The sequence below is a fragment of the Oncorhynchus keta genome, chromosome 28 (genome assembly GCF_023373465.1).
Source record: "Oncorhynchus keta strain PuntledgeMale-10-30-2019 chromosome 28, Oket_V2, whole genome shotgun sequence".
NCBI classification, from domain to species: Eukaryota; Metazoa; Chordata; class Actinopteri; order Salmoniformes; family Salmonidae; genus Oncorhynchus; species Oncorhynchus keta.
Window position 1 is genome coordinate 17,955,886 of NC_068448.1, and position 27,769 is coordinate 17,983,654.

At 39.8% G+C, this 27,769-nt stretch overlaps 1 protein-coding gene across 3 annotated transcripts; it reads right to left on the reverse strand.

Moving 5' to 3' along the window:
* Positions 1 to 190: 190 nt before the first annotated feature.
* LOC118360751 (adipolin-like) lies at positions 191 to 27,769 on the reverse strand. Of its 3 annotated transcripts, none has more exons than XM_035740126.2 (8): positions 26,538 to 27,769; positions 9,579 to 9,683; positions 9,248 to 9,359; positions 8,720 to 8,901; positions 6,353 to 6,461; positions 6,015 to 6,108; positions 3,240 to 3,318; positions 191 to 3,019 (listed from the first exon to the last, which is right to left on the reverse strand). In XM_035740126.2, exons 1-8 carry the CDS (start codon positions 26,709 to 26,711, stop codon positions 2,921 to 2,923), a joined length of 954 nt encoding a protein of 317 aa, XP_035596019.1. In that variant the 5' UTR covers positions 26,712 to 27,769; the 3' UTR covers positions 191 to 2,920. The 3 variants fall into 3 exon arrangements, with proteins under 3 accessions (XP_035596019.1, XP_035596018.1, XP_035596017.1); XM_035740125.2 differs by having other exon boundaries at positions 8,720 to 8,907; XM_035740124.2 differs by having other exon boundaries at positions 8,720 to 8,910; positions 26,538 to 27,766.

Genomic DNA, 27,769 nt, shown 5'->3' on the forward strand with positions numbered 1-27,769 from the left:
GAATCTAACCAACAACTGGGCGGTAAGGTCCTATGACGAAGCCCTGTTCCTAATCTATAGACCAGTACAAATGCTTGCAATTCTCTCCGTAAAAAGCATTGTTTGCTGATACTTGTAGCCTTCTCCAATATAAATGTTAAGCTTTACGCAGCACTTACATACAGTATGTTGAGTAAATACAGAAATAACATCATATTTTACCTTAGTTTAATTTGGATCATATTAGCTATTAAAAAGCAAATCAGTATAAAACATAATGATAATCCAATCTGTGGTAGTCTTGAAACTGTAAATTGATCCCTACGGTGATAAAAGATATTCGTGTCCATTTTTCATTACATGTGTAGATACATTTGAACGTACACTCTATGTATGTTCAAATTCAACTCTTAACAATGTGTATTAATGAAATATTATCATCGTTTAAAGACAACTTCATCAACTACAGTATATGGCAAAAAAAACATAGAGATATATACACACCACAAAAATGTGATTATTTTCTAATTGAATAAGATAACATAAGTCAGTCTCTTTTGATGAAACAACTGCCATTTTATAAAACAGTAGGCAACATTTTTTCTGCTTGATCATGGTAGTTATATAATTTGGCATAAGCGTTACGTGGAAACACGGTATATTAAATACTGTGCCTTCAGAAGTATTCACACCCATTTACTTTTTCCAGATTTTGTTGTATTTCAGCCGGAATTTAAAATGTATTCAACTGAGATTGTTTTACTGGCCTATACACAATACCCCATAATGTCAACGTGGAATTGTGTTTTTAGAAATGTTTACAAATTAATTCAAAATAAAAAGCTGAAAAGTCTTGAGTCAATAAGTATTGAACCCCCTTGTTATGGCAAGCCTAAATTCAGGACTATACATTTGCTTAACAAGTCCCATAATAAGCTGCATGGACTCAATAATAGTTACCTAATTTCTGTACCCCACACATACAATTATCTGCAAGGTACCTCAGTCGAGCAGTGAATTTTAAACAAAGATGAGAGCGATTCTCCAATGCCTTGCAAAGAAGGGCACTTATTGGTAGATAGAAACATGAAAAAGCAGACATTGAGTATCCCTTTGAGAATGGTGAAGTTATGAATAACACTTTTGGTGGTCTATCAATACACCCAGTCACTGCAAATATACAGGTGTCTTTCCTAACTCAGTTGATGGAGAGGAAGGAAACCGCTCAGGGATGTCACTATGAGGCCAATGGTGACTTTAAAACAGTTAGAGTTAAATGGATGTGAGAGGAGAAAACGGGAGCTGGATCAACAACACTGTAGTTACTCCACAATACAAACCTAAATGACAGTGAATAGAAGGAAGCTTGTACAGAATACAAATATTCCAAAACATGCATCCTATTTGCAACAAAACACTAAAGTAAAACTGCAAAATAATTGTAAAAGAAATTAACTTTATTTCCTGAAATCAAAGCGTTATGTTTGGGGCAAATCCAACACAACACATCACTGAGTACCCCTCTTCATATTTTCAAGCATGGTTGTGGCTACATCATGTTATGGGTATGCTTGTCATCGGCAAGGACGAGGGAGTTTTTAGGATAAAAATAAACTGAATAGAGCTAAGCACAGACAAAATCCTAGAGGAAAACTTGGTTCAGTCTGCATTCCAACAGACACTGGGAGATAAATGCACCTTTCAGAAGGACAATAACCTAAAACACAAGGCCAAATGTACAGTACACTGGAGTTATTTAACAAGACGACATTGAATGTTCCTGAGTGGCCTAGTTACAGTTCTGACTTAAATTGGCTTGAAAACCAATGATAAGACTTGAACATGGGCTGTCTAGCAATGATCAACAATCAACTTGACAGAGCTTGACAGATATTTCTGTATTTAATTTTCAATAAATTAGCAAACAATTCTGAAAACATGTCATTATTGGGTATTGTGTGTAGAAAAAAATGGATTTAATCCATTTTGAATTCAGGCTGTAACAAAATGTGAAATAAGTCAAGGGGTATAAATACTTTCTGAAGGCACTGTACAGCGGTATGAAACAGAATGGCCAACATACTTGCATTTCATTTCAATGCTCTAACCACATTCCTTAGTTTGGATTTGAATCCCACAAAATGGTTCCAAACAGAGGCCAATATTTCCTCTATTTTGTTCAGTGGGCTGTAGACTCCACATGAGACATACAAAGTCCCCCTAGATAGAACATACAGTAGAGGTCACTTTACTGAGAATAGGGTTGCAAAATTCCGGTAACTATCCCAAAATTCCCTTTTTTTCAAAAACTACTGGTTGGATTTTCCTAAATGCTTCTGAATTTCTTCAACCCTAACTGAGAAGTTGGGGCAACCGTACAATGCATACTGAGCATCTTTGCATCATCCAGTGTTTATACACACTCACAGAGTCTATGCACTGTACTTTCTTAGCTACTGCCATTCCATTAAAGAGATTAATAAAAACCTTTCAATTTCATGAATGATATTCATTATAGCATATTTCCTATCAGGCTATTACTGTATTAAAAATACGTATGTGATTTTTTCTGCTTTTCTATCTCAAATTCAAAATGTTCATTGAGTGATTTGAATATGTGAAGTCTTCTATTAGGATTGTCTGTTGGTATGCACAAGTGTCTTTCTTGGCCCATAGGAGTGCTTGCATTCATGGTGTCTGGGAAGAGACAGTCCTTTAGCTTTCAAAACGGTTCTTCCAGGATACCCCAAGTAGAGAAGTTCAATGGCTGCAAATGCTGCTCATGCCTTTTGCTTTCTCCTCCATGGATGTGGATTGGCAGATAGCATCTGTTAGTAATCCAAGCAGATACAGGTAAGACAGATGCCTTGGATGGCCAGGGCCCTGGTGTCCAATGGGAAGAGGGAAGGAATACCCCCAGCCCCAAAGGCAGGACGTGAGGCTATACACCCAGCAACATCCCCATGAAGTCAGAGCCATTCTGTATTGTGATGGATGCCCCAGCACCATTGTCCACAAATATGGAGGTGTACTGTCCAATCTGAGGAGATACAATAACATTTTAAATACAGGAATATAATGACTGATTGTTTTGCTATAGTGATATTAAAACCCATTATAGTGTTAAGAAGTAATTGTACTTCATAACACTTCTTAAAGGCTTTTTGGGGGGCAATATCTTACTCTATATTCAGTTTGACCCTATTGGAAAATCTTCATGCCAAGCGTTGTGATGATCAGTTTGATAAATGTAAGCCCACCTGTAGCTCCAGCAACCCTTGCACATACACTGTGAAGATCTTGCTGTTACTTTCCAATCCAACAATCATCTCTAACGACCTGTGATGAAGAGCAAAACGGACAACAAATATTAATTAATCATAATCTTGTCACCTGATCTTTACGTTTGTTCAAAATAACTTTACTATATCTATACACACCTAACACGTTATGAAATAAAATTGTTGAATTGCATGATATTTCATGCAAAATGTGTTTTCGTACACATGAAATAAACATGTCATTGCTTAATTCTGAGTCTTGAATCACCATCATCATTACAGTGAGCCTTTAATGAAGTCTGCATTGTAGACAGTAATATTGGAGGCATGGAGTCTTGTCCTACAACTCCTGTTGAGACCACTGGCTCCTGTTTAGTGGAAAATGCTGCATTTTTATGGTGAATCAATCATGTTTGTCTTCAGTTAACTGCCATTGCAATGAGGCTCATTTTACATTCTCTGCATTTTCATGTGTGGGAGAGCCAGACAGGCTGGAGGCTTTGGGGTGGAAAATCAACAACAATGAGCACACTTTTGGGGGGTAAGGTAACCATCATAACAATATTATTTATCATTTGTTTTGATAATACCAAGTTGTGAAGCAAGGTTGTTGGCCTTTACATATTCTGGAGATATTGGGTACCGTTCATAAAACATTTTTTTGCTTATTTTATATAAACAGAAATGGCAAAAATATGTGAACAACAGTACTCGTATCACCCAAAATGGGTGTGAAATATATTGGTATCTACAAACGAGTGTGTAATATTCTGGTATCTACAAACAAGTGTGCAATATTCTGGTATCTACAAACAAGTGTGCAATATTCTGGTATCTACAAACAAGTGTGCAATATTCTGGTATCTACAGACAAGTGTGCAATATTCTGGTATCTTCAAATGAATGTATAATATTCTGGTAACTTCAAATGAGTGTGTAATATTCTGGTATCTTCAAATGAGTATGTAATATTCTGGTATCTTCAAATGAGTATGTAATATTCTGGTATCTTCAAATGAGTGTGTAATATTCTGGTATCTTCAAATGAGTGTGTAATATTCTGGTATCCTCAAATGAGTGTGTAATATTCTGGTATCTTCAAATGAGTGTGTAATATTCTGGTATCTTCAAATGAGTGTGTAATATTCTGGTATCTTCAAATGAGTGTGTAATATTTTGGTATCTTCAAATGAGTGTGTAATATTCTGGTATCCTCAAATGAGTGTGTAATATTCTGGTATCTTCAAATGAGTGTGTAATATTCTGGTATTTACAAACAAGTGTGCAATATTCTGGTATCTACAAACAAGTGTGCAATATTCTGGTATCTACAAACAAGTGTGTAATATTCTGGTATCTACAATCGAGTGTGTAATATTCTGGTATCTACAAACAAGTGTGTAATATTCTGGTATCTTCAAATGAGTGTGTAATATTCTGGTATCTTCAAATGAGTGTGTAATATTCTGGTATTTACAAACAAGTGTGCAATATTCTGGTATCTATAAACAAGTGTGCAATATTCTGGTATCTACAAACAAGTGTGCAATATTCTGGTATCTACAGACAAGTGTGCAATATTCTGGTATCTACAAACAAGTGTGCAATATTCTGGTATCTACAAACAAGTGTGCAATATTCTGGTATCTACAAACAAGTGTGCAATATTCTGGTATCTACAAACAAGTGTGCAGTATTCTGGTATCTACAAACAAGTGTGCAATATTCTGGTATCTTCAAATGAATGTATAATATTCTGGTAACTTCAAATGAGTGTGTAATATTCTGGTATCTTCAAATGAGTATGTAATATTCTGGTATCTTCAAATGAGTGTGTAATATTCTGGTATCTTCAAATGAGTGTGTAATATTCTGGTATCCTCAAATGAGTGTGTAATATTCTGGTATCTTCAAATGAGTGTGTAATATTCTGGTATCTTCAAATGAGTGTGTAATATTCTGGTATCTTCAAATGAGTGTGTAATATTCTGGTATCTATAAACAAGTGTGTAATATTCTGGTATCTACAAACAAGTGTGTAATATTGTTGTTGGTTCTCTTCATCCTTCACACATCCCAAAAATAAAATGTCCAATAAGAAATGTTCCTTTACATTCTTTCATAGTAAAATGTTTTCATACGATTTGCTCAAATTAATACGACCCTGGCCTGTGGTGCTGGAAGCAGCATGGTGTCCCAGGCGTCAAAGGTGAGTCTATAAAGAATTTAGAGGCGACAGGGACCAGGAGAAGGGGTGAGAGGACATTTCCTTTAAAGACGTGTTCCACTTTAACACAGGAAATTCCTAACTGGTTCCACACAATGTATAATAGACAACATCTTAAACAGCTCGTAAAATACTAGCAAAAGTAAAACTGGCATTAAACACTGATTATCAGGCACAGATTCAATGACTGCTGTCAATATAATGCCATAACAACACATCAGAAAGCCTGACCTGGCAGACAGTAACAGATTAGCTAACTCTAATTGGGGGAAAGAAAAAAATGGTTATGATATTGTTTTGTTTGTCAGGGATAGTTTTTACCTCATTCCATGTAACAGCGTTGCATAAGAATGAACAAATAAGAACCATATGGTCTTCATGCCAAGGTGAAAACGTATGGAGTGGACTCATTTCAGTTTGTTTCATAGGGTGACTAGATATTGGAGGCATATTCAAACTCCATCATACAGATTTGTTGATAAACGGTAGACGATCAATAGACTGGGACTGAGGGTAGGCCTACTCACGTATATCGATGGCACAGGGATTCGATGCAGATCAGCACTCGCACATTATCCCTGGCTCTCAGCTGACTCTTACTCCTCTTTACCTCGTTGTGGTCTTCAGGGAGGAAACATAGTTACTCTGAGGTTATACATTATCCAGCTCAAAAACACCTATCTGAAGAAAAGGTCACAGAGTCCTCTGAAGATGTACAATATTTTAGCAAAATCTCTGAATAAATTGTGCCTCAACGCCCCTCATGCATTGTCTTGATATTTGATATCCAACTTCCAAATCAATACATTTCCCAAGATGATTCCCTGATATTTGGGTTGCCCTAAAGTAGAAAAACATTCCTTACCAATATGAACATTAGCAGAGAGCTGGTAGATCCCTGTAACGGGAGCTGTGAATCGTCCTGTGGATTGGTCCATTCCTGTCCCTCTGAGGAAGGCACCTTTAGTAGGAGGCTGGAAGGACAAATACAATGTGACTTGCAGAATGGAGTTGTACAATGACTCACAGATAATTTAGGCTCAATTGATATCTAGCTAAAGTGAATCGAGGAGCTACAAATTGTAAATGTATGTCTGCCAAAGGGAACACCCGAGCAAATAATCCGAACTTTTCCAACAGACATTGGAATACTAGCTATTTATTCCGTTGCCTGACTAAGTCACTACCCACTTTATATACGTAAATACAGTGTAACACAGTCCATTATTACTATTTATACAATGGGTGGGTCTAATTCTGAATGCTGATTGGTGAAAAACGCATTCCAGCCGGTGTCTATTCCACAAATTACCACCTGCTAAATCTATGACGTTAAAATTTATTCTGGTCCTGTCACGACTTCTGCCGAAGTCGTTGCCTCTCCTTGTTCGGGCAGTGCTCGGCGTTCGACGTCACCGGTCTTCTAGCCATCATTGATCCATTTTTCATTTTCCATTGGTTTTGTCTTGTCTTCCCACACACCTGTTTTCAATCCCATTCATTACCTGCTGTGTATTTAACCCTCTGTTTCCCCTCATGTCTTTGTCAGAGATGGTTTATTGTCAGTGTAGTGTTGTTTGTTGTATAGGTGCGCGACGGGTCTTCGTACCCATATTTTGTTTATGTTCTTTTCCTGTTTAGTGTTATGGAGCATGTTACTAGGACATTATTAAAAGACTCCATTTTACACTCCGTTTGACTCTCCTGCGCCTGACTTCCCTGCCACCTATACACATATGCCTGACAGGTCCATCTGACTGCGCAATCCACTGTCTCATCAGCCCAGCCAGGCAATTTATAAACTTGATCTCCACTATAAAAGCATCTAGACATTATCTCACATTTCTTTTAGACTAACAGTTTTTTTTTAGTTTTCAACAGCGGAGATTTGTATAAACCTTGCTGTCTGTCTCTCCGACATTTTGCAACATTGTTTCAATATTCAAATTCGATCTCCAGCTGTCCCATAGTAATGAATGTCTCGGGAGTCAGGATGAGACAGACAGACAGACAGACAGGCAGCTTTTCTCAGCCAGTCTAAATCATGAATCAGCTGGCATCATTTTTATGAATATATACAAAGAAATATCAATAGAAAACAGGTAAAACGAAATGAAGTGCAGCTAGTTTGCAGTCTTTCCAGCTTCAGTTTGAAGTGATTGTGCTGTTGTCTGACTCTTCTGAACAACAGTGTCCTGACGTGTAAGCACATTCTCTATGCCAGGAGAAATCGCGCATCATTAGCTCATTGTTATGGATGTATCCAAATAAATGTCACTAGAAAACAGCTTAAACAAATGCAAATGCAGCTACTTTGCTGTTATTCTGGCCATAGTTGGCTAGCTAGCAAGTAAGGGATAAGAATATTGCCAGCCAGTATGACAATGGAACATTTAGAACGAACGACTGGGTCGTGACACATAGATACAGAACAAAAAGACTAAACGACTGGGTAACACCTCGAGCATCCGAAACGATAGAACAAACAACCAGCCGGCTTGGGTAGCAACCCTAGATTTGTATCGGGACTATATCTTGTGGAAGGATGAAATACTATGAATAAATTCATCAAAATAACATTTTTAATGAAAATATGTCAATCATTATATGGATATGTTGGTAACCCGTTGTATATAATGTTTCATTAAAAACATTATTTTGATGAATTTATTTATTTTTAACCTGCTGTAACCTGTCTATGTGATGAATATTTTTTATTGGCTTTGTCTACTCTTAACCTCCCGCCTCAGAATGTCCCAGGGAATAGTACTTCCTCTACATCATGCCGTTTCAAACCGTGTCTATTTTTGTCCACTCCGCACCATATTCCAAGTCACAGACAGAGTGCCTTTTGTATACCACCCAGAAAGTGATGTGGAGCGTTGTAAAGGAGATATTTTTTTACTAAGGACTAAGAAGCCAGTCTAAACTCAAAGCATGGTACTGCTTTGTCAGACTTTAGGGAAGGGGTGATCCCTTAAGATTCCAGGCTTCATTCTTATACATCAGGTGGATATAACCAGAATCATTGCTGGTTAAAACTTCAAACCTGTGTTTAAAACAAAGTTAAAAGAAAGAAAATAGAAAGAAAGAAAAGTGATTGTGGAGATTAATAGACGGCTTAATGGTGAGTAAGACAAGAGGATAAAGAAGATGGTCAAGGGGGTGACCAAATACTTCACAAACTCCTACATTCTTTACAATTGTTCTCAATTGTTCCTCCAAAATGTACCGTCTGAAAGTTTTGTAGCTCCATCAGTGTCTTCTTGTCAACAACCACAGGTCCTATGAGTTTACAGTGGAAGGCTTCCTCTATCCTCCTGTAAGAGGTCATTCCTTCCAGGGCAATGAGGGCCATGGGTATCTGACTAGGACTGGTACTAGTCTGCTTGTCCACTGCAGCAGCTCTCCTCTCTGTAGCTTCTGGTGAAAACACAGAAGGAATATGGGAATCTCAACTAGAAAGATGACAAGAACATGGACTTGACTTTGAACTATAGGAACAACTTTCTCTGAGTACTACAGTACAGCAATAGAGTAGTGAGTTTGCAGTCACTCAGACCTGATATCTACCCCGGATGGTCAGTTACTAATGAAATACTTCAGCCTTCACAGAAACAATGATCCATCAGCAGTAGCAGTTGATCAATCACCAATGTTTTGGAATCAACATGTAATTTCATACTCAGCGAAGGACCAGATCAGACTTTGTAACATGTTGTGTCTTTATATGACATTTTATGTCTTTATATGATATTACCTTTTATCATCTCTTTGAACTCCTGGAGGAGGACCTCCTGGGTGATCTCTGCCCCGGGGAATCCAGGAGGCCCTTGGGGGCCTGGAGGACCAGGAGGGCCTGGTGGTCCTGGCTGACAGAGATTGGGAAATAATAACACATCACATAATAATATAGGATCATCATACATATACTCTACACATGATTTGACACAGAAAGTTGTTTCAATATTAAAAATATCAATATTCGACTTATGTATCGTACTAGATGCTTCGTGACCAATGTAATGAACGGACCAGTGCTTGATCAGCTAGCTTATTTGAACCACTACTGAAGACATTGTTATATTTACCAGTGGCCTTTTGCGTTTGCGGCATTTCCCAGGGAAGTTGTCTACGGGTCGTTTCACAAAGTCCATCCATGATCCCAGGGGATCTACTCTCTGGTTGTCAGGAATCTATAAGACACATGAGAGAGAAAACCCATGAAATGTTTTTCATTCAAATAGACGGCATAGCTGGATCTAAACAGAAGATGGCATGGGACACGGTTGGCCTCCCAATATTAGACCACTTTTAAAGGTCTGATTTTGGAATGAACACAGTTGAATGAATGAATACCATGTTGGCATTTAGGATTAGGCTTTGAACACAGGCCTACTATGAATCAATGAGACACCAAGGAGAGCCAGATGTAGTTGAATTAACCTGGCTTATTAATAGTGAGAACTAAACAAGTGCCTAGTAAAATAAAGTGGGAAAAAGGGTGCGGGCAGAATGTACTTAGAATCAAGCTAGCCCCAAACTGTTACACTGTGTTCGTATTCCTCAATAACAAATGCTCTTTGAGGAGAGCAGTGTTAATTGCAAGATTCATCAGATATTTCAGGCTGGAATCATTTCGCCCCACTGTCACACAATGCAAAGTATTGTAACTAAGTAATTGAATCCAGAGTCATATTTTCTGCTTACCAACCATAATTGGAAAATCTTGCCGTAAGATACTATTAAATGGTGCCAGACATCAAGGCAGGTCACACTATGAAGTGAACTCTCTTTCTTTCTCCCTGTCTCTCTTTGCCGGTCTACTGCCATTTCAGAGAGAGAGAAAAAGCCTTTTTATGTCATACCTTTCACTTTGCCAACTATGTTCAGTCACTTTTTCTGTCCAAGACTCCCTTTTTGCTTGTTTTTTCTCTCCAGATAATTCACTCAGGTGCCACGTCAATTATTATTTGCCCAATAGGGTCAGAGGAAAATAAACAAGACGTCTCAAGGGATTTTTGTTCAACACATGGTCATTTCCATGATCATACTGTGTATTCAGGACCATGTAAAACATCTCTATCCATGGGCTGTTTTATTGCCCAATTAGTCTACAACAACATTTATAAACAACCAACAACACTTTCCCCTATACCTACAAACATACTTACAGGAGTGTAATGACCGTATTGAATATGATAATAAATACAGTGGCATGCCATAAAAGTCAACAGTGGCTGTTGAAATTGACTTGCCAGTAAAGTTCATTGCCTTATGCTAGTGATGATGATTGTAGACCTTTGCTTGATATGCAGGGTTCTGAATGTGTGATGATGTCATCCTTTTGGTGATTAAAAAAAACTCCTGACATATTACCTTGATCCAAATGAAAGGCCTCTGCCACCCAATCATTGTAACCCTAGCTGTGTGAATTCCAATAACCGCAAATGCCTTGAATCCTCCCCAAGCAAAGCCCTCCTTCCTCCTCCCCAAATGTCAAGTGACTGTGGCGGAGATAGAAGAGGAGATTAGGACGAGCCATGAAGGTGAGCTGTCTGAAATGGAATTTGTTTAGGTTTGGCAGGAGGACACGGATCACTTATCTGCAAAACTAACATGCCGCCTTTTCTTCACAGAAATAGAGACTCACCCTTCGTTATATTCAACAGTAACAAAGTAACCCATTGTTTGTCTTGTCTTCAATATTCTAGAATGAAAAAGGTTTCATTTCTTTTTTTTCTCTCTCTCTGTGTCTTCTCCCTTTTCTCTTTCCTTGTGACAGCAGACAAAATAAACAAGTTAAGTAACACAGTGCCTCCTGCATGTTGGATGTCTGTGGGTTTTTGTTGTGCTTTTGAAGCCTGGCGACAGATAAAAGGCAGACAGATTTTGTCAAGCCAAAGATACTGTTACTGCATAATCTGCCACATTCTTTCCACAACACTGCAACACAGCCAGTTAATTATACTGAATCATTTTCTTTATTTTACCATTCATGCTGCATATAAATTCTGTCTTAATATCTCTCACTTTCATACTTAACCTTACAAGAGCACATAAAAAATATTTTGAATTTGAGATGGTGTAAAATTAAATCTTAAAACATATATTCCATAAGCTACACTTTTACAAGTTTAATGATGAGTGTGATGATTTAAACACTGACAATCACCACTTTTGATTGAAGTGATGCACGCTGAACATTGACAACAGAGTAAGGCACAAAACAAGGAGCTTAACGCTACGCTTGACTGTTAATACCTGAGGACTCAAAAGAACTGCACCTCTTCTGCACCTTTCATATTGATGTCATACGTAGATCATCTTACGTGTTTTTTTCAGACCAACTCAAGTAAGCCCAAACATGCAACTTATAATTATATACGGCATCAGTCAAAAGTTTGGACACAGCTACTCATTCAAGGGTTTTTCCTTAGTTTTACTATTTTCTACATTGTAGAATAAAGTGAAGACATCAAACCTTGAAATAACACATATGGAATCATGTAGTAACCAATATTTTTTTTATTTGAGATTCTTCGCCTTGATGACAGCTTTGCACACTCTTGGCATTCTCTCAACCAGCTTCACCTGGAATGCTTTTCCAATAGTCTTGAAGGAGTTCCCACATATGCTGAGCAATTGTTGGCTGCACTCTGCGGTCCAACTCATCACAACCCATCTCAATTGGGTTGAGGTTGGGTGATTGTGGAGGCCAAGTCATCTGATGCAGCACTCCATCACTCTTTTTATTGGCCAAATAACCCTTACACAGCCTGGAGGTGTGTTGGGTCATTGAAAAACAAATGATAGTCCCACTAAGTGCAAACCAGATGGGATGGCGTATCGCTGCAGAATGCTGTGGTAGCCATGCTGCGCCTTGAATTCTAAATAAGTCAAAGGTATTGTCACCAGCAAAGCACCCCCACACTATCACACCTCCTCCTCCATTCTTCACAGTGGGAACCACACACACGCAGAGATCATCCGTTCGCCTACTTTGCGGCTCACAAAGACATGGCGGTTGGAACCAAAAATCTCAAATTTGGACTCGGACTAAAGGACAGATTTCCACCGGTCTAATGTCCATTGCTCATGTTTCTTGGCACAAGCAAGCCTCTTCTTCATATTGGTGTCCTTTATTAGTGGTTTCTTTGTATCAATTCGACCATGAAGGCCTGATTCACGCAGTCTCCTCTGAACAGATTGATGTTGAGATGTGTCTGTTGCTTAAACTCTGTGAAGCATTTATTAGTGCTGCAATTTCTGAGGCTGGTAACTCTAATGAACTTATCCTCTACAGCAGAGGTAACTCTGGGTCTTCCTTTCCAGTGGCGGTCCTCATGAAAGCCAGTTTCATTATAGCTCTTGATGGTTTTTGCGACTGCACTTGAAGAAACTTTCGAAGTTCTTGAAGTTTTCCGTATTGACTGACCTTCATGTCTTAAATTAATGATGGACTGTCGTTTATCTTTGCTTATTTGAGCTGTTCTTGCCATAATATGGGTTTTGTCTTTTACCAAATAGGGCTATCAACTGTATACCACCCCTACCTTGTCACAACAAAACTGATTGGCTGAAACGCATTAAGAAGGACAGAAATTCCACAAAGTAACTTTTAACAAGGCACGCCTGTTCATTGAAATGCATTCCGGGTGACTACCTCATGAAGCTGGTTGAGAGAATGCCAAGAGCGTGCAAAGCTGTCATCAAGGCAAAGGGTGGCTACTTTGAAGAATCTCAAATACAAAACACTTTTTTGGTTACTACATGATTCCATATGTGTCATTTCATAGTTTTGATATCTTCACTATAATTCTGCAATGTAGAAAATAGTAAAAATAAAGAAAAACCCTGGAACGAGTAGGTATGTCCACACTTTTGACTGGTAGTGTATCTTAGCTATACCCTGTGTGATAATAAAAATGTCAGCATAGCACTGCCAGGAAAGCAGTCCTCTCGTTCTGCTTGTTATCGTCTTGTGTTGTTAGCACACGCCATTGTAATTAAGCGATTAAAACCGTGCCCTAAAGGATTTTCTCAATTTTATGAAGTCGGCCCAGCTGTAACCAAGATAATTATTACTGTTATTCAAACTAAAAAACATTATTGCGCAAATCACTGTTCCAACTTTTTTTGTTCAGTGTGTAACACAAACTCCACTTTTATTCAGTGTGTAACACAAAATATCATGAGAGTTGCTACAGTAGCATAGCAATAAAGCAATACCTCATGAGGATTTTAAGATCGGAATTTTATTCTCACTTTCATTGATTGGGCTTCACACACAGGTGGGCATCATATTTTTGCTACCATTACATCCAATAGTGATGATAGGTGGTGGTGCTTCCCACAGCTTGATAAGAAATTATGATTCATTGTACCTCAGTGAAACTATCTTGAATATGCCCTAGATGAAGGTCTTTACACAGAGAAATTAAAATCATAGCATGACGAAATAGAAAAACTGTCAGTTATATTTAATCTAGTTCCTATTCAGGATGGCACAAAGTAAACTATGTTCTCACTCACATACCTTTATATCAGCACGTACAGCACATGAACAAAGTGAGTAGAGGATAGATACAGGTATCAGTCTGTTCTTCCCTTTGATCCAGGCTGTTGTTTGAGTGCCATCCAATAGCTGTGTCTTTCAACAGCTGTGAGAGCACACCACTCCAGTGGCAATTTGGGGAAATGTGTTAGACATTCTTAAGGTGTTAAACTGAAGGTACTACTCAGAACATCAAACACTGTTGGGGGTGGGGGCTCTATTCCAACTGAGATTGTGATATCTACTGCTACAGGCACCAATTCTGATAAGGCAATTCACTTTACTTACAAATATATAACCACAATGACAGTATGAAAAAACATCACAGTTTTCAGTTTAGACATACATCTACAATACCATGGACATTGCACGTAAGCTTGCAGAGCTGTACTACCTGTGTAGTAAAACTGTCGTTACACATGTATTATGGAATTTGAGTTTTACAAAAATGATGTAGCCGTTGAATTATAACTTCATTATGTCCATGTCCAGGTTGGCAGGTAGCCGAGCTGGTTTGAATACCCGAGCCGACAAGGTGAAAAATCTGTCGATGTGCCCTTGAGCAAGGAACTTAATCCTAATTTGCTCCAGGGGCGTCATACTACTATGGCTGACCCTGTAAAACAACACATTTCCCTGTGCTCATCCAGTTGATGTGACAATTAAACATCATCATCATGATAATTCAGGAAACAGTTTGTTTCAGGACAATGGGGCGGCAGGGTAGCCTAGTGGTTAGAGCGTGTGACTAGTAACCGGAAGGTTGTGAGTTCAAATCCCCAATCTGTCGTTCTGCCCCTGGATGGCACTCAAACAACAGCCGGGATCACTTTGTTCATGTGCTGTACGTGCTGATATAAAGGTATGTGACTAAGAACATAGTTTACTTTGTGCCATCCTGAATAGGAACTAGATTAAAAATAACTGACAGTTTTTCTATTTCGTCATGCTATGATTTTAATTTCTCTGTGTAAAGACCTATTTCGTTCTGCCCCACTGTTCCCAGGCCGTCATTGAAAATAAGAATTTGTTCTTAACTGACTTGCCTGGTTAAATAAAGGTAAAATAAAAAATAAAAATAGATAATCCTTATGTATGTGATACAGTTTGTTTGATGAAATTAAGTAGAATTGATTTGCTCCAATAAAGGGAGGGAAATATTCCCTGGGGAAGGCAACATTCCATCCAAAACACAGTCTGCATTACAAATGGCAAGTAGGGAATAGGGTGCCATTTGCGATGCAGACACAAACACAACTGTTAAGATCTGCATCTTGAACAGCACTCCATTGCTGGCTCTTCTGTAGGCATACCGGTATAGCCCATAACTCTGAGCATGTTTTCATTTACACGTACATTTACACCTACAGCACCCGATGTCACAGGAAGGCTAAAAAGATCATCAAAGACAACAATCACCTGAGCCACTGCCATCCTCTATCATCTAGAAGGCGAGGTCAGTACAGGTGTATCACAGCTGGGTCCGAGAGAGTGAAAAACAGCTTCTACCTCAAGGCCATCAGACTGTTAAATAGCCATCACTAGCACATTAGAGGCTGCTGCCCTATATACATAGACTTGAAATCACTGGACACTTTAATAATTGGAACACTTGTCACTTTAATAATGTTTACACATGTGTCATTACTCATCTCATATGGATATACTGTATTCTATCTACTGTATTCTAGTCTACAGTGGGGCAAAAAAGTATTTAGTCAGCCACCAATTGTACAAGTTCTCCCACTTACAAAGATGAAAGAGACCTGTAATTTTCATCATAGGTACACTTCAACTATGACAGACAAAATGAGAGAGAATAAAATCCAGAAAATCACATTGTAGGATTTTTTAATGAATTTATTTGCAAATTATGGTGGAAAATAAGTATTTGGTCACCGACAAACAAGCAAGATTTCTGGCTCTCACAGACCTGTAACTTCTTCTTTAAGAGGCTCCTCTGTCCTCCACTCGTTACCTGTATTAATGGCACGTGTTTGAACTTGTTATCAGTTTAAAAGACACCTGTCCACAACCTCAAACAGTCACACTCCAAACTTCACTATGGCCAAGACCAAAGAGCTGTCAAAGGACACCAGAAACAAAATTGTAGACCTGCACCAGGCTGAGAAGACTGAATCTGCAATAGGTAAGCAGCTTGGTTTGAAGAAATCAACTGTGGGAGCAATTATTAGGAAATGAAAGGCATACAAGACCACTGATAATCTCCCTCGATCTGGGGCTCCACGCAAGATCTCACCCCGTGGGGTCAAAATGATCACAAGAACGGTGAGCAAAAATCCCAGAACCACACGGGGGGACCTAGTGAATGACCTGCAGAGAGCTGGGACCAAAGTAACAAAGCCTACCATCAGTAACACACTACGCCGCCAGGGACTCAAATCCTGCAGTGCCAGACATGTCCCCCTGCTTAAGCCAGTACATGTCCAGGCCCGTCTGAAGTTTGCTAGAGAGAATTTGGAAGATCCAGAAGAAGATTGGGAGAATGTCATATGGTCAGATGATACTAAAATATAACTTTTTGGTAAAAACTCAACTCGTTGTGTTTGGAGGACAAAGAATGCTGAGTTGCATCCAAAGAACACCATACCTACTGTGAAGCATGGGGCTGGAAACATCAGGCTTTGGGGCTGTTTTTCTGCAAAGGGAACAGGACGACTGATCCGTGTAAAGAAAATAATGAATGGGGCCATGTATCGTGAGATTTTGAGTGAAAACCTCCTTCCATAAGCAAGGGCATTGAAGATGAAATGTGGCTGGGTCTTTCAGCATGACAATGATCCCAAACACACCGCCCGGGCAACAAAGGAGTGGCTTCGTAAGAAGCATTTCAAGGTCCTGGAGTGGCCTAGCCAGTCTCCAGATCTCAACCCCATAGAAAATCTTTGGAGGGAGTTGAAAGTCTGTGTTGCCCAGCAACAGCCCCAAAACATCACTGCTCTAGAGGAGATCTGCATGGAGGAAATACCAGCAACAGTGTGTGAAACCCTTGTGAAGACTTACAGAAAACGTTTGACCTCCGTCATTGCCAACAAAGGGTATATAACAAAGTATTGAGATAAACTTTTGTTTTTGACCAAATACTTAATTTCCACCATAATTTGCAAATAAATTCATTACAAATCCTACAATGTGATTTTCTGGATTTTTGTTCTTCTCATTTTGTCTGTCATAGTTGAAGTGTACCTATTATGAAAATTACTGGCCTCTCTCATCTTTTTAAGTGGGAGAACTAGCACAATTGGTGGCTGACTAAATACTTTTTTGCCCCACTGTATTTAGCGCTGACATTGCTCGTCCAAATATTTATATATTCTTAATTCCAGTCCTTTACTTTAGATTTGTGTATTGTTAGATATGACTTGTTAGATATTACTGCACTGTTCGAGCTAGAAACACAAGCATTTTGCTACACCTGCAATAACACCTGCTAAACAGGTGTATGTGCCCAATAAATGTCATTTTATTTGATTTGATTTACCCACCAAACAGTGAGAGCGGGGTGCACCAGTCACTCTAAAAAATAAGCTTGTAAGATTATTGCTCATGTTGCTAGCATGTTGTGTGAACAGGTAGAGGTACCGCTATAGTTTGACGTGGGACAGGATGATGGAGAAGAGTCCCTAATCTCTTGTTTTTAAGTCGTTGTAGCCCCTGTGCAGTCATCCATGCAAGGTGGGGGAGGCTAATGCAGCTAGGGCCTAGCCCATCCAGAGAGGCAGGGATTCTCATGCTGCAGCTAGAGCTAGGCTAGGGAGAACCTGCGCACTTGCCCACTGTCATGCATCCACCCACGTTAACCCTTCTAAAGAATATCCCATCCATGCCGGCCCTCCCCTGATGCACCTCACAGACAGAGGATTTACTACCACAACGCTAAATATGGTTAGACATGCAATCGGCGCAACTGGTGCACACTGCACACACCCTGCACTTTAACTTTGTAGATATGTCACACACAAGTTGTTAAGGACATGAGCAAAGTGTAGGTCTATGCATATAAACCACAAGAAACATACACTCCACTTTAAATCTTGAGGGGGCAACCAAATTATGAGAAAAAATAAGAAACCTGGACATTGCTCTTGCTCGTATCACTGCTCTTTTTTAAGCTTTAAGTATTGGCCTCAAGACCTTAGTCAGAGCCTTTGCTATCAAATTATAAAATGATACAACTGTAAAGGATCAAGCGAATTTCAAATCCCACTATGTGTGCGTATGCTGCACGTATACATATTCCTATAGCGTAGCCTTCGTGTTATCTTTTCCTTGTTTCCACAAAACAACTGCTACAGTGTCAACACGCCAAATACTGTATACATTGAGTGTGCATTCCTTTCCAGTGTACGAGAGCTACTAAAACAGTCAAATGTATTCATGAAATCTCCTAGGGAATAATAATCGTGCTTTGCTCTCAACATTAAAAGTCTAAAAGCTGAAGAGAGTCTGATTGCTGTCACACCTGCTTTGTGTACAAATTATAGTCTTCACATTGCTCCAGTGGCGGCTCTTTCCCCAGGTATCTGTGGTAGGTAAGAGAAACCATTCAAAAATGACTCTGGCTCCACATTGATATCAAGCTGAAAACTGAGCTACCAGTATGCCAGACCTGGATTCAAATGTAATTTAATATAATTTCAAATAATTAATATTAATATATTTAATTCATTAAGTGTTTTTCATTTACAGACAGGAATCACAAAGCTCTGAAAATACTTGACCTGTCCTTGATTGAGCTTGCCAATTGCAACAGAACCAATAGTCCCAACTATGCAGATAATGCCAACTGGGCAGTTCAGACAAGGCTAAAGCAAACACTAAAAGTATTTGAAAGATTTCAAATAGTATTTGAGCCCAGGTCTGAGTTATGCCCCAGGTAGATAGATACTCATGAGATCTTCTCTTTATGTACTCATTTGTGGTTCCACTCTGCCACATAAATACAGTGCTCATTTATGTTTGGTTTAAGCACTGTCCTTGTGGAAGTACTCTGCTCACTTACTTTATGAGGTACTGAAAACCAGTCGTAAGTAGAAAAGCACAAAATATGAGAAGGGAAAAATATATATATATATATATATACAGTGCCTTGCGAAAGTATTCCGCCCCCTTGAACTTTGCGACCTTTTGCCACATTTCATGCTTCAAACATAAAGATATAAAACTGTATTTTTTTTGTGAAGACTCAACAACAAGTGGGACACAATCCTGAAGTGGAACGACATTTATTGGATATTTCAAACTTTTTTAACAAATCAAAAACTGAAAAATTGGGCGTCCTTTTGCTGCGATTACAGCTGTAAGTCGCTTGGGGTATGTCTCTATCTGTTTTGCACATCGAGAGACTGAAATTATTTCCCATTCCTCCTTGCAAAACAGCTCGAGCTCCGTGAGGTTGGATGGAGAGCATTTGTGAACAGCAGTTTTCAGTTCTTTCCACAGATTCTCGATTGGATTCAGGTCTGGACTTTGACTTGGCCATTCTAACACCTGGATATGTTTATTTTTGAACCATTCCATTGTAGATTTTGCTTTATGTTTTGGATCATTGTCTTGTTGGAAGACAAATCTCCGTCCCAGTCTCAGGTCTTTTGCAGACTCCATCAGGTTTTCTTCCAGAATGGTCCTGTATTTGGCTCCATCCATCTTCCCATCAATTTTAACCATCTTCCCTGTCCCTGCTGAAGAAAAGCAGGCCCAAACCATGATGCTGCCACCACCATGTTTGACAGTGGGGATGGTGTGTTCAGGGTGATGAGCTGTGTTGCTTTTACGCCAAACATAACGTTTTGCATTGTTGCCAAAAAGTTCAATTTTGGTTTCATCTGACCAGAGCATCTTCTTCCACATGTTTGGTGTGTCTCCCAGGTGGCTTGTGGCAAACTTTAAACAACACTTTTTATGGATATCTTTAAGAAATGGCTTTCTTCTTGCCACTCTTCCATAAAGGCCAGATTTGTGCAATATACGACTGATTGTTGTCCTATGGACAGTGTCCCACCTCAGCTGTAGATCTCTGCAGTTCATCCAGAGTGATCATGGGCCTCTTGGCTGCATCTCTGATCAGTCTTCTTCTTGTATGAGCTGAAAGTTTAGAGGGACGGCCAGGTCTTGGTAGATTTGCAGTGGTCTGATACTCCTTCCATTTCAATATTATCGCTTGCACAGTGCTCCTTGGGATGTTTAAAGCTTGGGAAATCTTTTTGTATCCAAATCCGGCTTTAATCTTCTTCACAACAGTATCTCGGACCTGCCTGGTGTGTTCCTTGTTCTCCATGATGCTCTCTGTGCTTTTAACGGACCTCTGAGACTATCACAGTGCAGGTGCATTTATACGGAGACTTGATTACACACAGGTGGATTGTATTTATCATCATTAGTCATTTTGGTCAACATTGGATCATTCAGAGATCCTCACTGAACTTCTGGAGAGAGTTTGCTGCACTGAAAGTAAAGGGGCTGAATAATTTTGCACACCCAATTTTTCAGTTTTTGATTTGTTAAAAAAGTTTGAAATATCCAATAAATGTTGTTCCACTTCAAGGTCGCAAAGTTCAAGGGGGCCGAATACTTTCGCAAGGCACTGTATATACAGTATATATAGGTCATATGAAAGGCAAATTCAAATGTGAGAACACATGCAAAATTCTCCCACGCTTCAACACCTATTAAATGTCTATAGGACTGATGTATTAACACAACAAAGGCCCTAAAAGTAATTCAACGATTGCCAAGATTTTAACAATCATTTGGACTAGGTGCACAGATCATCATCTGTTTATGATTAATGCAATGCATTCTACCCCAGACAATTCTTTACATGGGAGAGAATATACTTAAAATCTCTGGTAGATTGCAGTGAAATCATGTTGCTTTCTTTCAAGAGTCCAATGTGAATCTGATGTAGAGGAACATGACCAGCACATAAAACGAGATCAAGGGATTTCGGACAGGAAATCCAAACCAAACAGAACCTCTCTGATATGTAAAAACAGAAATGTTGTATTTTTGGCACCCAAAACGTGGCTCAATGGGAATATCGTCCTTGCAGTTTATTTTATTTGTAGATTTCAGATGTAATGACAAAAGGCTGTTTATTAGTATTATGGCTGTCTGTCAGGATTTCAATGAGTGCATAAATCAATTGTGTAATGCATTAAGTAAGCAAGGGTCATTAAGACGTGTAATAAAACAAAACATCCCATAAGAAAGGCCTCATCCTCACACAGTAAGGGTATCCTTGTTCCCACTCGATTTACAGTTCCAACTCTGTTCCCAATTTTGTGTGCAGCCTGTGTGTGTGTGTGTGTGTGTTAGTGGGCCTAGGGTTTCCTGTGGGATGGGTCCAGTCCCCGGTGTGTTGGGCTATCCAAACGGTCCCGAATCACTCCTTCATTAAGCATGGTGTTCGGATGAGAGAGGGGAAACTCAAGTCTCCCCCAGGGCACTGCTTAACCATTACTCAACAAACTATGCGTGATGTTTGACTTGACTGCCTCCATTACTGCCATGACTGACTGAGCCCTTTGCTGCTCCACACTGACAGATTTCACTGCACTTTGGAAAGGAGTGAAATAAGTGGCAAATTGATATATTGTTTCCGTAGTTCTGCCCTCACACTGTATTTATTGTGCTAGCCAGTGAAATCATGATAGATTGGATCGTGGATGATGACCCATCTATGCTATGACGAAGGTTAGAAGAAAAACTTGTCTAGTGCTGTGAGAGATTTTGGTGCAAAAAGTTACTGCTTGGTATCACCTCCCCAGATTTCACTCAGTGCAACACTCCACACCTCAACTGTGATCAATTTCAAATGGAAAATCTCTGAAGGAATGTAGTCTGCTGCACCCTGCCAACAGCTCTCACTGGGGTTGGGCCAGATGCTAAATGAATGCCATCATAAGAAGACTTTCCACTGAATGAGAGAAAAGAAAAAACATGCAAATGTATAAACGGTTTGGCTTGTTTGAAGATACAAGGTGGTGTTCTCCTGCCATCATAATGTAATTCTAATAAACAGGTTGTTTTCTCCAAGACATTACAGATGTGAGGATGAAGTGAAATTTGAACAAACCATAATAACTCCATTCAATTAAATAAAGGATCCAAGCACCGCTTGCAGTTGGCAGAATAAATATTATTAGTTTTTTACTGGACACATTTTCAGTGAACTCCGGATGATCGGCAGACTCAGTAGCCTCGGTTTTTATAATGACTGCCTTGCCTGGTTCACCAACTACTTTGCAGACAGAGTTCAGTGTGTCAAATCAGAGGGCATGTTGTCCGGTCCTCTGGCAGTCTCTATGGGGATGCCACAGGGTTCAATTCTCGGGCCGACTCTTTTCTCTGTATATATCAATGATGTTGTTCTTGCTGCGGGCGATTCCCTGATCCACCTCTACGCAGATGACACCATTCTATATACTTCTGGCCCTTCCTTGGACAGTGTGCTATCTAACCTCCAAACGAGCTTCAATGCCATTTAATACTCCTTCCGTGGCCTCCAGCTGCTCTTAAACGCTAGTAAAACCAAATGCATGCTTTTCAACCGTTCGCTGCCTGCACCCGCACGCTCCACTAGCATCACCACCCTGGATGATTCCCACCTAGAATATGTGGACATCTATAAGTACCTAGGTGTCTGGCTAGACTGTAAACTCTCCTTCCAGACTCACTTCAAACATCTCCAATCTAAAATCAAATCTAGAGTCGGCATTCTATTTCGCAACAAAGCCTCCTTCACTCACGCTGCAAAACTTACCCTAGTAAAACTGACTATCCTACCGATCCTCGACTTTGGCGATGTCATCTACAAAATAGCTTCCAATACTCTACTCAGCAAACTGGATGCAGTTTATCACAGTGCCATCCGTTTTGTTACTAAAGCACCTTATACCACCCAGCACTGCGACCTGTATGCTCTAGTCGGCTGGCCCTCGCTACATATTCGTCGCCAGACCCACTGGCTCCAGGTCATCTACAAGTCCATGCTAGGTAAAGCTCCGCCTTATCTCAGTTCACTGGTCACGATGGCAACACCCACCCGTAGCACGCGCTCCAGCAGGTGTGTCTCACTGATCATCCCTAAAGCCAACACCTCATTTGGCAGCCTTTCCTTCCAATTCTCTGCTGCCTGTGACTGGAACGAATTGCAAAAATCGCTGAAGTTGGAGACTTTTATCTCCCTCACCAACTTTAAACATCTGCTATCTGAGCAGCTAACCGATCGCTGCAGCTGCACATAGTCCATCGGTAAATAGCCCACCCAATTTACCTACCTCATCCCCATACTGTTTTTATTTATTTACTTTTCTGCTCTTTTGCACACCAGTATCTCTACCTGCACATGACCATCTGATCATTTATCACTCCAGTGTTCATCTGTTAAATTGTAATTATTCGCCTACCTCCTCATGCCTTTTGCACACAATGTATATAGACTATTTTTTTCCCTACTGTGTTATTGACTTGTTTATTGTTTACTCCATGTGTAACTCTGTGTTGTTGTCTGTTCACACTGCGTAAAATAAAGGTGAAATAAAAAACATTTTAAAAAATGATATAGCATAACATTTTGCTGATGCATTGTCCATACAAAATGCACAATAAGATGTGCTCAAGTTCCGTAGCCTAAAGGAGTGTTATGTAGCCTACACGAGTCTTGTTGCGTTGTCCAAGCTTGAACATCTCCACTTTTAATCTTAGATGTAAATTCTAAACCCCAGGGTCCTCAACTAGAGGTGACAGTATTTGGCCGAGACACTATCTGGCATAACACAGGGTCTTAGGAGTGATTATGTCATTACCCTTAGATTGTGGGAGACAAGATGAGAAAAATGTAAGTGGGGGGGCACAGGGGGATAATCCTTGTCGAGGTGTCCTCTTTCAGAACCCTTTCTATAGGGCTTTGTGAGGGGCTTACACGGCACGCTGCACCAGTTTTTTGGGGCCGCAACGCCCCTATCGGATGTCCCAGACACAGCGGAGTCAGACTGGCCCTGTGAATGACAGAATCAATGGGCTGGGAACTGCAATGCCAAAGCTCTCTAAATATCTGCCCACCTATCTTTACCAGGAATTACATCATGGCAGTCTGCCTGTGGCCTGTTGCTGGACCATGGGGGAGATGGAAGGGACGAATGGGGGCTTTGGAGATAGAGACACCCTGGGCTCGGTGAGATAGATGGGAGAGAGAACAGAACAGATATATCCCAGTGGGGTGCAGTAGTCCTCAGTTTTCAGCAGCCTGGGGGTTGACACAAGGTCATGCTTCATAGCCTTCTGCTTTTACAGGGCAAAACAAGTCAAATAAACACAGCCAGACCACAATGAGACAGGCTAGGGCTGAATAATGTGTTCTTCTTCTTCTTGAGAATACAGAAACAAGACCTCACTCTATGGCAAATAAAACAGAGCAGAGGCAAACTGGTAGATCTTGGACAGGGAGGGAGGGCTGGTATTGAGTGGATGGGGCAGCGAGGGTTATTTGAGAATGCCAACACAATGGGTGGGCTAAAAGCAAAACAAATACCTCATTGGAAACCCCTGGAAATATGCAATACCAGCCATAAACCAATAAATAATAATGTGAAAGGTCAAATGCTGTTTTTGGACATGGAAACAATATTTTTTCAACTTTTTCATCAGTTTATTTCAAAGCTATTTATATATTATACTTGGGTGTAAAACTCTACTTTTCTATCTGTTTGCCAAATTATTAAGCCTTTTAAACTACCGAATTACTGTCCATATTTGATCTTTAAATAAATAATTTGGCTACACATTTAGAGAATGTAGCCTACACTGTCACATTTTCTTATCCCTAATTCATGATGATCCAAACCCTCTTGAGTGCTGATTTGTCAATAAACAGTCCTTAAAACTGATAAGCTGGGGAATTGGTGCTTGCCCCCTGCAGTGAGGACTAATTGATGCATTGATCAGCCTTTAAATGTCCACATACCACACATTCTTCAGGAAGGCATCCATTTAGGATTTCACACATTTGAGACACTTCACTTTCTCAGGCTTGACCCAGTAGGGCACACTTCTTCTATGCTGGCAATTGCCCACATCACTACACTCATTCTCTCTATGGAACACTCTACAGAACACTCTATAGAAGATTTTGTTAATCTACACTGCACCTTAGAAACTGCACCTTAGAGTCATTCAACGCTGGTCACTTTAGTCATGTTTACGTAATGTTAATTGATCTGAAAATGTTTCTGGAGTTAGAAACAGATAAGATATTATCATTCCTGCAATATTATTTTCTTTAAATGTAAATTGATCTCAGAGAAATTAAGATAATTGATTACTCAGTCTATATGTGCATACTGTAATCTCCACATAGCTCATCTCCTATATAACTACTGTTGTAAATACCTTTTCCTACTTATACAATATATTGTTAACACTGTCAATACACACCACTTATTTATATTCAGGACTCTAACATTGTTCATTCTGATATTTCATAATTTCTTCTTTTTGTACTGTATTGTATTTGTATTGTACTGTTAGACACTTACTGCACTGCTGGAGCTAGAAACACAAGCATTTCGCTGCACCTGCTTCAACATTTGCTAATCTGTGTATGCAATAAATAAACTTTGATTTGACATGGATTATACATTCATAAAGCCTGAATGAAGTCCAATTATACATGAATCAAGCCCAAATAATGCTGTTGGAGCATGTCATCTGCCAGCACCAGCCATTGCAATCCATAATATAACAAGTTAATTATCACTCCTTAAACTGAGGGGGAAGACATTCCAGCTCAGGTATTTGCCTCAGAATAGATTCCAAAGTTAATCAGATGATTTAGCAAAGGATTTAGCACTAGGAACAAAAGCATTTCTCTTCAATATCATCTGCTAAATATGTGTTTGTGACCAATAACATTTTATTCTATTTTATGTTGTTTCAATTTTGGTAGCACTACTGCAATTGTATTTTCTATTAAATCTGTACTTTGATAATTATCAGATCAGGTAATCAAAATCAAGTTACAATCAAGTTACAATCAAATACCACTGATAAAGTGAATAACATATTCCACATACTAATCATAATCATTCTTCAGCACTTGTATGATCAGAATAAATATACATATTTCAGCCATAAGGTTTGAAATACACCAGTGGGTCTACAAAGCAGAGAGGGCTTGGGACTATAGGGTTCTATCTGCATTTTTATCGAAATGTAGTGATTGACATAGCCTTGTACTGTTCAATGTTCTCTACCTATATAGTACTATAAATACCTTAATTAATGTTGTTAAGTTAAAAGAAATTCTAGATAAAAATTGCTGACACCATTCAAACCAATGAGGGTTCGTATCTTTAATTATCTCAGAATCATATTTTTTACAGATCGAACCTTATAGTCCTAAGCTTCTTAGAGGTTGGAGGTAGCCACTGGTGAATTGAAGATCACATTTTAGTTTCAAATCAAGCATTACCTTGGTGCTCTCGCCCACCTCTTCGCTGTTGGAGAGAGTAGTGTTGTACGCCTCTGTGTGCTGTGGTGGGGTCTCCTTCGGCCTCTTCCTCTCCTTCTTGGCATCCACCCCTTCCAGTAGGACACACTGGGTCCAGAACACCGCAGCCAGCACAACCAGTGGCCCACACCACATCTTAAACACAAACTGAATCAACCCAAATATCCCTGGAACCGTGTGAAGAAGCCTCTTTGGACAACTGGCCCAATGGTCTGTCCAAACTGTCCAACGATTGGAAAGAATAAAGCTATTGCCCGATTACAAAAATGAAAGGACCCTAAACAGGATGATTAGAGTGCAAACTGGAGGACTGCAACGACTATGAGGGCTGAAGGACTCCCGATTTGGCTGCCTGCTGCTCTCTTCCCGATGAGCTTTGAGCCTGGCAGCAGAGTGTTGCTGGAGCTGGAGCACAGCTAACTCTAGCCAGAAAGCCAAGCAGCTTACTCAACTATGAAATGTGTCAAGTGAAATGGTCCCGGCGAATGACAAATCGGCGTAGATCTGACAGCAAATAAACCCATTAGTGGGATTTTTCATGCTTTCTGCTCTGTGTGCGTGTGTGTGTGTGTGTGGGGGCGGGGGGGGCTTAGATAGGAGTGGATGGTATAGTTCTCGATCCCCTCTTTTGCTCACACTAAGCAATGGATCCTCCTCATAGTTTTCCGATAGTTGGGTGCAGTGGAAGTCTCATAAGAGTTTGCTGCTTGGCATTCAAGCCCTCAGTCCACCTCACACATGTTTCCCACAGGACTCGCCATAGAATAAAAAGGGGAGTTGGAGATGGTCCAATTTTCTTAGCCTTTGGTCCTCCTTGTATTATTTTCTCCTTGAAGGGTATACAATTGGTCCCCCGCAGCAGAAGCTCTGGAAAGAAAACTTCAAAGTGGTGTAAAATACACTTTAAGGGGTATTAGCAACACGGTCTCCTCTGTCCAGTACACCCACCTGTACATAAATCACTACTGTCCATTCATCAACCCAGTCCGTCTGCTCTGGGGTGACAAAATCATGTGCAGTTTCACCTCAGAGAGCACTGTGTTTGTGTCTGTGGTAGGTCCCTGTTGCTTGCTTGCTTCACCACACTGTCTCACTCTCTATCCCTATCTTCTACTTCTTTTATGTTGCTCTCTCTCTCTGTGACTGAGCTTACAGGAAGGCTCAAAGTGGAGTTTTATCATCACTCTCTCTCT

What these genes read in the sequence shown, in the direction of transcription:
- LOC118360751 (XM_035740124.2), bottom strand. Translation starts at nt 26,711, where the DNA reads ATGTGGTGTGGGCCACTGGTTGTGCTGGCTGCGGTGTTCTGGACCCAG. An exon ending in GCAAACGCAAAAGGCCACTG is followed by an intron (nt 9,360 to 9,578) that starts GTAAATATAACA and finishes AATCTCTGTCAG; the next exon opens with CCAGGACCACCAGGCCCTCC. An exon ending in GTTCAAAGAGATGATAAAAG is followed by an intron (nt 8,911 to 9,247) that starts GTAATATCATAT and finishes TGTTTTCACCAG; the next exon opens with AAGCTACAGAGAGGAGAGCT.